General features: G+C 41.0%; 1 protein-coding gene across 1 annotated transcript in view; it reads right to left on the bottom strand.

The window, feature by feature from the left end:
• Opn5 (opsin 5) overlaps positions 1–10,575 on the bottom strand; it is a 69,299-nt gene that overhangs the window by 26,318 nt on the left and 32,406 nt on the right. The window contains exon 6 of the mRNA XM_031347611.1: positions 2,260–2,501. Coding sequence (XP_031203471.1) covers positions 2,260–2,501 — 242 coding nt within the window. The remainder of the gene's footprint in view (positions 1–2,259; positions 2,502–10,575) is intronic.

Genomic DNA, 10,575 nt, shown 5'->3' on the forward strand with positions numbered 1-10,575 from the left:
GAAACTAGAAACAACCCAGATGTCCCTCAACAGAGGAATGGATACAGAAAATGTGTTACATCTACACAGCTATTAAAAACAATGAATTTAGCCGGGCCGTGGTGGCGCATGCCTTTAATCCCAGCACTTGGGAGGCAGAGGCAGGTGGATTTCTGAGTTCGAGGCCAGCCTGGTCTAGTCTACAGAGTGAGTTCCAGGACAGCCACAGCTACTCAGAGAAACACTGTCTCGAAAAACCAAAAAAAAAAAAAAAAAAAAAAAAAAAAACAATGAATTTATAAAACTCTTAGGGAAATGGATGGATCTGGAGAATATCATCCTGAGTGAGGCAACCCAATCACAAAAGAACACACATGATATGCAGTCTCTGCTAAGTGGATATTAGCCCAGAAGATCGGAATTCACAAAGCACAATCCACATACCACCAGAAACTCAAGAAGAAGGAAGATTAAAATGTGGATACTTCCTTCTTTCTTAAAAGGGGGAACAAAACACCCATGGAAGGAGTTGCAGAGACTAACTATGGAGCTGAGACTAAAGGACAATCCAGAGACTGCTCCACCTGGGAATCCTTCCCATATCCAATCATCAAATCCAGACACTATTGTGGATGCCAGCAACTGCTGGCTGACAGGAGCCTGATATAGCTGTCTCCTGAGAGGCTCTGACAGTGCCTAACTAATACAGAAGTAGAGGCTCACAGCCATCCATTGGACTGAGTACAGGATCCCTAATGAAGGAGCTAGAGAAAGGACCCAAGGAGCTGAGGGTTTGCAGCCCCTTAGGATGAACAACAATATGAACTAACTTGTACCCTCAGAACTCCCAGAGACTAAACCACCAACCAAAGAGTACACATGATGGGACTAATGACTCCAGCAGCATATGTATAGTACAGGATGGCCAAGTCGGTCATCAATGGGAGGAGAGGCCCTTGGCCCTCTGAAGGTTCTATGCCCCAGTGTAGGGGAATGCCAGGGCCAGTAAGGAGAGGGTGGAGTGGCAAGCAGGGTGGAGGGGGAGGGAACAGCGGTTTGTTTTTGTTTTTGTTTTTGTTTTTTGTATTTTTTTATTTTATTTTTTTCAGAGGGGAAACTGGGAAAGGAGATATCATACAACATGTAAATAAAGAAAATATATAATAAAAAAAGTCAGACTATGAGAAACTGCTGTTGTAAACACAATCTTCCATGTCAAGTTGTAGATCTTGTCCCTTTGTCACAACAACAATGACAGTATTGCTACTTATTTTTAAATTATTTAAATTATTTTATGATTTTTTTATTTGATCATATATTCATAGGATAATAAAATCAAAGTTCAAAGGAACTGTCACTTGGCCAGTTAAGAGACAAAAACTCCATGTCTTCCTGATATTTCTCTAACACCCCTTATTAAAGAAAAGAAGTGTTGAGTAATGCCTTGTCACCAAGTAATAATTAAAGAGGAACAGAGACCCTGAAACCTCTACCTCCTTAGCCAAGACAATGATTTGAGATGCATTTTCCACTTTTTACCCAAAGATGGGCAACTCATGGATGCAGAAGGCCTCCCCACCACTACTGGCCCAGCTCTTTCCTCACTCTGAGTGTGGGACCTTTAGGAAAAATAGTGCTGGAGTGGCAAACTCTTGTACACTGTGCATCCAAAACGGTATAGACTTTCTGAAAAGCTAGTATTTAAGTGACAATTCCTACCCTACTGTCTTTGGGGTATATAAATAAGAGTGGCTTCCCCAATCTTACCCTTACTTGAACCTCTTTCTTCATCTAACACAGAGAAAGAACAGTTTCTGTCTTTCAGAATATAACTAAAAGAACAAGACAGAGAACGTAAAGAGAGGAATGGCTTCATTGTCCTTCGCTCTCCCTTCTGCTTGAGTCCTTGGATTTTTTTTAGCCAAGAGCGGCAAACAATTCCTTCACAAGGATTTATTATTGAATTGATGCCACATAGAACAGCACTCTTGGCCTGATATGAATTTAACACACCAAAAGGAAGTCCACAACCAGTGAATATGCACAGAATGGCATTCTGGGTGCCCTAGTATCAAAAACAGAATGTCTGTTCTCAGTACCTGGCCATCATTCAACTCATACATATCTGATGACTTGGCTTCCGGTATTTTTATGAACGTAAAGCAAAAACCTCCTAACCCAGTTCCTTAGGAACCTAAATCCAACCCAAGTGTCTGCTTAAATCACCACGGAATTTTAAGACAAAGAAAACATTATTAATTTCTAGCTTCTGAATTTTACCTAAAGTCTTCCAAAGACTTCTTCTTTGTTGCTCTCAAACCACCAGCCTGGCAACAGGCAAATCTGTAATCGATGACCTGGTAGATGATTGGATTGTACATCGCTGCTGATTTTGCAAGGAGCGTGGGCACCACAGAGAGCTGTATTGGGATGGAGTCTGGCCTTCCAAAAGCTGACCACACGGAGACTACTGCATAAGGAATCCAGGCAATCAGGAAACCAGCACAGATCAGCATCGCCACCTGGCACAGGGAAAGGAACAGACAGCAGGATCAAGAGAACTCACAATCAATCCAGAGCAAGTTACAGGTGTGAAGGAGGCACAAGTCCTTCAGTCTGAAGTTACAGGTGTGAAGGAGGAGCAAGCCCTTCAGTCTGAAGTTACAGGTGTGAAGGAGGCACAAGTCCTTCAGTCTGAAGTTACAGGTGTGAAGGAGGAGCAAGTCCTTCAGTCTGAAGTTACAGGTGTGAAGGAGGAGCAAGCCCTTCAGTCTGAAGTTACAGGTGTGAAGGAGGAGCAAGCCCTTCAGTCTGAAGTTACAGGTGTGAAGGAGGAGCAAGTCCTTCAGTCTGAAAATGTCCCTTTTTGACCACAAGAATTGCTTCCCATGAACTTCTGAGAACTTGGCACAATTCTTTATCCCATTTACAAGGCCTTTCCATTCTCCACGTTTAGAATTTGAATGTACCCAAAATTCCAAACTATAACCCTATAATAGCTGTCAGATTTTGCCTACATTTGGGGCAAGAGATCATAATAAAATGATGCCAGTTCTCTTAAACTTACCAAAGTTCTCAACCCACAAGCACTTAGAGATCTGACAGAAAATAAGTTCATCTTGATGAAATCTTTTGCCTCAGGAAACTGAGAAGTGTTGCCCTCGTTTGAAATTCTAATGTTCACTTTCTTCAAAGATTTCTATGAAATGCTATTTTTTTCTGCCTCAAGTTTTCCACAATTTTGAGGTTCACATTATAGAAATTTCCCAAATCAAAGAAAAAAAGAGTTGCAAGGCTGTCAAAGGAATATGAAAAGTGGTTTTTTCCCTCACAAAATTAACCTCAGTTGTCAAAACATAGAATAATTGGCAATACAATTTAAAATACCCACACAGATTTTCGCCATCCTTAATCCAATCCCTTTAATGGTGTAACCCTAACAACTGCCATATAACTACTTATCTCAACAAACTGTCTCAGTTCGGGTTAACAAAGAGTTTTAGCGAATGCTTTTGGCAAGACACTAACCTGGGCACTACGGGACATCCCAGCATGCTCCTGTTCCTGAGCTGTCTCCCTCTAGAGTACAAAGAGTAGCAGATCACAGCTGGATATGGTTTGGGTGCCAGCTCAGAAGAAAACATTTGTTTCTTATTGGAAAGTAAAAGCTTCGTGGTGAATATTGCATAGACCCTGCACTTGGGCAATTGAAATAATAGTAGTGAGAGAAACACTGGGAAAGCATCCCATGCATGAGTGAGTTTGTACAGAAACAAGTGAGGGGGTCATCTAGATGTGGGAAAGCCGCACAGCGTAGTGAGACCTGGAGGAGAGATAGTACTCGTGTGTTCAGCGTTTTGTGAAGCATATTACTGAGCTTAACTTTTGCTCCACGTGCCCTGTAGCTCTCAGAGATTCATGAGCAGAAACATGGAAGGTGAACCCACAGGAAGAAACTGCTGAGAGAAAACTGCAGCTAGAGAAGCCACTCCCTATCCACTCAGTCAACAAGTCATACTGAGAATCTGTGTTTTGTGTGGAAGACACAGAAAGGAAAAGCAGACACATCGCTGCCCACTTAGAATTTCCACTCTTAGCACATTCATTTAGACAAATGGCTAAACAAGAAATAGAGTGTTTCAATGAGAGACTAATGCTAGAAAATTAAGTCCAGGCTCTGGCTTTTATTTTTTATTTTTTAGAAGAAAAAGTTTATTAGGGACATATAGTTTCAGAGTGGGAGGTCATGACTATCGCAGCAGGGAGGGTGGCACATTGGCAGGAAGTCGTGGCACTGCAATGGTAACAGAGAGCTTATGTTCTGACCCACAAGCGTGAGGCAGAGCTAACTGGCAACTGCAAGTGAGCTATTTCAGGCCAAACTTGAAAGCAAGCATTACTAAGTTCTAAGTGTCATTACACTGATGTTCTTCCAGTGAGGTAAATAATGAAAATTATATTTAAGTCAACTCTCTGAGCATGCTTCCTCTTTTGTTTGTTTGCACATATTTTAATCTTCTTGGTATATCTTCAACTTTAGAACCACCTTCCTGGTTTTAGGAAGTTGACATAACAGGTAGCACATGACTCAGATCTGATCAATCAGAGGACTAAACTCCCTTGACTACATGAATATGAATAGGGATGAGGACTTAATCAAATTCATCTTTGAGATTTAGTGAAGCTTACTTTTATGTCTGAGTCTCCTCAGATCTTGGGAAGATGTAAGATTGCTAACAAAGATCTTCTTAATTCATCTTCCTGTCACCTAACTTAAGAAGACAGCAACCATCTTTGATATCCTGCTCATGATGAGCTATGAAGAGGACTGATGACAAGAAGTGAGACCCAACCTGCTGTATAAACTTGGTAAAATATCTATAGAAGCTTCTTTGTTTTAGTGGCACAGCTGGATGCTTAGTTTTCTGACAATAAAGCATGGGTGTGTGTGCGTATGTGTGTGTGTGTATGTGTGTTCATACATATGCATGTGCATTTCCATATGAGTGAGCAGAAGCATAATTATTATAGCCATAGAGTGATCCAAAGCTTGTCTGTGACCTAAAGAGCAGCATGGACGTGGGATGTGTTGCCATGGAAACCTACCTTTGTGAAATATGTAAGAATGAAGTAAAAGGCTGAATTTAGTGATAGAATGCTTGCTTAGCATGTGCTCTATCCTCAGAAACACACATACACACGGCTTGGAAAATATGCTCTAATGACTGAGGTTATAAATATACACTCAAGAACTTCAAGGCTCAAAAGGCTGGAGAGAGTAGCCTGTCCTTTCCGAGGACCTACATTCAGTGCCCAGCATTCACAGCATTTACAACTTTTTACAACTCCAGCTCCAGAAAATCCAATACCTTTTCTGGCCACTGTGGGTTCCTGTACTCACTTGAACATTTCCACACTCAGATACACACACACACACACACACACACACACACACACACACACAACTAGAAATTAGTAAATATTTTTAAAAGAAAGAAAGAAAGAATTTCAAAGCTCATCTTCAAAACTAATGGCAGGCAAGTAAAACCTCAGTAATGAGCAGTTTGTTCCAATTTTCAGCGAACATGGATGCCCCAAGAGATGAATCAACTGAGCCTAGGATTCCTGCTCTAGAGTCCTGCAACAATACTTCTGTATCTTAAACTAAAAATTCTCCCCTGTAATCAATACTTCTAGTCCATTGTAACTAAACCCTCGCCACTTTCTCCCTCTGATCCCGCTCTTCCATCATCCTACAGAAGCACACCCAGGAGTCCTTTCTGTTTGGTTCAGTGTGATTTTTGCTTGTAAAGAGTAGATTTCCCAAAGCGCACAGTGAGGCTCCTTTTTTCTTAAATTCCCAAATAAACACTAGCTACATAAATAAAGCTTGTGTTAGCAGCTGCATAGAGACTTATCATAGCCCCCATCTTTGATACTAGGGTGAATCATAAGATGGTTTTATGCCATCCCAAAATCCATTTTCTGTACTGCCACCAAAGCCATTGACAGAATATAGATTAGCAAAAAGCCCCATAATATTTTCTTCTATGGGAATGTGCAATAGGAACAAGAAAGGTTTATAACATTTGTGCTGTTGCCCTTTCTTATGTTAAAGAACTAGATGTACTGTGGATTTCAAAGCAGCAAATTAAGTACTATGGGTGGAGCTTCTGACTAGCAAATAAATCACAGTAAGTAGAAATCGAGTCTAACACAGAAGGGATAAGGATGGGATGTGTTGTAAAATATGCTAGACGATGGTGTGTGTGTGTGTGTGTGTGTGTGTGTGTGTGGACGCAAATCAAAGCAAGGCACGTCCATTCCTTTTGACCTCAGTTCGAATTATACCGCACATCATTCGTTTAAATTATATTGCAATATCAATCGTTTAAATACTAAGTCTGGCTGAGTGAGACAACTCACAGAGCAAAGGTACTTGTCACTAAGCCTGACAACTTGAGTTGGATCCCAGGGACTCACACTGGGGAAAGAAAACCAATTCCTGCAAGCTGTCTTTTGACATCCATGCATGCGATCCAACAATCATGAGCACTCTCATGCACACACACACACACATACACCTAAATTAATTAATTAACTATATAACTCATTAGTGTTTAAGCTATTGTAATATATTTGCCACACACTTTCTAAAACCTTTGTGACATTTTTCCAGAGCTTGAACTGGGGCTTAAAGTTTTCATCAATGCATTTCTCACTTTTCCCACTTCAATCTCATTCCAATTTTCTAACATTTACCTCAGAGCCACCTTTGAGCCAGTGCTATCAGAGGCCCCAGCACCCACAATCCTTCCCAGGTTGTTTATTTTATAATGACTTCACTCTTTCTTAGTTCACTGACAAAGCACTAAAACCCTCAGTTCCCAAATTAGACAGTTTTGTGGGAGGAAATTCTCACAGAACTCATGTTTAGTTTGTACAAAAGAATCACACATCTGCAACTTGGATGGCTTGAAATAAGTTGCTGCAGAAGATCCCAGGATGTCAGTATTCCTCAGCTGGAGCTCAAGTTGGCAGTAAGTGTCACAAAGTAATGCCACCAGGATGTGTTTAATTCCACCGAACTAACTTGTTAACAGGGTCTAAGATAATGGGGCTGAGCTTAAATATTTGAAGTTACACATGACCCTGACTCATCAGAGCAAGTAAAGGTTCTAAGGAGAGAGGTCCCATTCTCTCAGTGTGAGGGACATGGTGGAAGGATGAGACAGGAGTCTTTGGCTATGGGCTATAAGGTACTATGCCTCTCCATGGTCTCTTAGTTTAGCCCCACTGACTATAAGAAAAACACAAACTCTACGGCTGTATTCACAGGCATTTCATAAGAGGAGTCCAGTTCCTCCCTCCAAGCTCCAATTCCCCAGATTTGAGTCAGGCATCAGCTGCACGATACACGGAATAATGAAATCCATGGGAGGAAGCCATAGAATTTATGTGAAAGGTAAATCCCAGAAGAAGGGCCAAGGAGATGAAATAGTCCTTCTACCAATAGCAAGTTTGAATTACATCACCAAACAAGCAATTGCCATCCTAATTCAGTGCCTGGGCTGAGATCACTACACTGAGAGTAGTAGAGAGTCCTGCCCACTGCAGGAAAGTGTGTGACTGGTCCAAGCATGGGATGAGAAGACTGAGATATATTATAACAGACCTACTTGGCAAGCACATAGACTTGCCCACAGCCAGTGAAAATTGGATTAAAAGACAGTAATTTCATTTCCAGAGCTTTACAGGTGTGTGTTTGCCTGTCTCTGAGTGATACTATTAAAATGCAGAAAAGCCAGAAGCCAGCATGGATGCACACCCGTAATTCTAGCACACGGGAGGCAGAGGCAGAGGGGAATAGCCATGAGTTCAAGGCCAATATTGGTTTCAGAGTGAGTCCTGGGCCAGCTCGTACTGTAGAGTATAGTCTTGATAAAAAGAAAAGCAAAAAGAAGAGGAGAAGAAGAGAGAAGGAAGGAGGAGAAAATAAGTCAAAAGAAAGGGAATAGAACTGTTGCTGTATACTGTACAGTGGTGGCGCACGCCTTTAATCCCAGCACTTGGGAGGCAGAGACAGGTGGATTTCTGAGTTCAAGGTCAGCCTGGTCTACAGAGTGAGTTTCAGGACAGTCAAGGCTATACAGAGAAATTTTGTCTCAAAAAAACAAAAAAAAAAAAAAGAGAAAAAAAGAGAGAGAGAAGAACTCTGTCCCTTAGTTCCCTCACATACATATGAATACACAAGTAGCAATGTCTGGGATCTCTGGCTACCTTCTAAGAGCTTAATTCATTTAACAGCCTAAGCATGTCCACTTTGAATTCTTCTGTGTTACACACAGAATGACAAGGGAGGTCAACCGTCTCACACCCTCTTCCACAAACTTGCAAAGAAACTTTTCTGGAGTCTTTGGGGTGCCTGCCATCTGTTAGCCCTGGCTATGATCCAAGCAGAGAATATGAGCTCATGCTTTAAAAAAAAATTCCACACTTTCCAGTTGCAATTTTTCTCAAACCTTAAAATACCACTACTCTAAAAACAAGCAAAAGCTGTGATTGAAAAGAGAGGAGACAAATTGGGTCATGTCAGCTTGCCCATCTGTGTTCAGGAATTTAAGTCTAAAACTGAACTTGATATCCCCAGACTAAGCAATAGCTTGACCTTATGAATAGGGATAATTTCTAAGTGCCTATTCAGCAGAATAAGGGAGCTAGGGGAGAGATGTTCATTATAGGTGAGCCAAAGTCCTTAGATGGGACAATCTCGCTTAGAATAGAACAAAGAGCTATAGGACCCAACTAAAATTACTTTTGTCAAGCTACTACAACAGGCCTTTAAATGACCCAAGATGTATAACAATGTCGGCAGAATCTTGGAGTTTTCAAGTCAATGATGATGTCATTTGATTTTAACTGCCCCCTCCCCTATTCTCTACCTGATCCTTCCAAAGATAAGGAAACCTAAGGCCTTGAACACCGAATGACTTTGCCCAAGAAGGGTGAGTCTGGAGTCTGGGTTATGAATAATAGCCCTGACACATGCTGAACATAGTAGAACCATATCAAAAGATGCAAATTGAGGCACTAAATTACAGCTGAGACTCAGGAATAGGTGATACTCAGATTACGGCAATTGATTGGTTCTGATGTAGAAAACACTGTGTGAGGGCTCTGGACCTGGGTCTGCCCTCACTAGACCCTGTGGCACATGACAGGATGCCTGGTGATAAGAGTCTATACCTGTGTCCTAGCTTGGAGGCAGAGAGGCTAGGAAGTAAGCTATTGGTTTGGTTTTTTTTTTTCTGCATTTTTAATTTGAGTCATATTCCTCTTTCCATACTCCTCTAAGACAATTTAAAAAGTTGGAGATTTCTCAACACAGGATTCAAGCACTGACCACCAATATCAATAATAAATGTTAACAGTGTATTCCTCTCAGGGGCTAGGGGCACAATTGGAAATAATTACTACTTTGAAATTCTTTTTTGTTATTATGTCTCTATGACTTAGTTTTTTTCTTCTCTTCCACAAATATATATTAAGCATTTAGCATGTTAGAGGTGATGCATTGGGTTCTGGGGACATGAAGTGACAGAAAGTCAAAGTGTCCCCGCAGCCCCTATTGACTAGTAGTAAAAGACATTGAACAAGAAATCAGAAAAATGAGCATGCAATTGCAAATTAATTAGAAATTTGACAATTCTCAAGAAGTAATGATGTTTCTGTGAAACATCTTTATGAGGAAGACCAGAATCCATTTTTAAAATGCCTCTCTGAGAATTGACCTTTGAGCTTGGAAACACTAAGGAGAACAAAGAGAAATAAGTAATTAGTTTTTAAAAAAGAATAACCATCCGGTCTCTCAGGGCTGGTGTCCTGAGCGGACCTTGGATGCAAGCTCCGCAGTCTGTCCCACAACACCCAGAGAAAGCTGCTGCACTCCCAGGTGCTCTAACAAGCTCAGAGTCACAGGATCTCAGAATCACAGGGTCACAGAGACTGCCTGACTCTGAGGAGTTCTGATACAAGCAGGATCACAGGAAGAACTGACTCCAGTCAGATTTAGCAAGGGCAGGTAGCACTAGAGGTAACTAGATGTAAGGGAGCAAGCATAAGAAAATAAACAACACAAACCAAGGTGACTTGGCAACATCAGAACCCAATTCTCCCACCACAGCAAGTCCTGGACACACCATCACACCGGAAATGAAAGATTCAGATCTAAAATCACTTATCATGATGATGATACAGGACCTTAAGAAAGACATAACTAGCATCCTCAAAGAAATACAGGAGAACATAAGTAAAGAGCTAGAAGCTCTTAAAGAGGAAACACAAAAATCCCTTAAGGAACTATAGAAAAACACAATCAAACAAGTGAAGGAAATGAGCAATACCATCCAGGATCTAAAAATAGAAATAGAAACAATAAAGAAATCAGAAAGAGAGACAACCCTGGAGATACAAAACCTAGGAAAGAAGTCAGGAATCATAGATGCAAGCATCACCAACAGAATACAAAAGATAGAACAGAGAATCTCAGGGGCAGAAGACACCATAGAAAACATTGACACAACAGTCAAAGAAAAT

The sequence above is a fragment of the Mastomys coucha genome, unplaced genomic scaffold, assembly GCF_008632895.1.
Source record: "Mastomys coucha isolate ucsf_1 unplaced genomic scaffold, UCSF_Mcou_1 pScaffold3, whole genome shotgun sequence".
Taxonomy (NCBI): domain Eukaryota; kingdom Metazoa; phylum Chordata; class Mammalia; order Rodentia; family Muridae; genus Mastomys; species Mastomys coucha.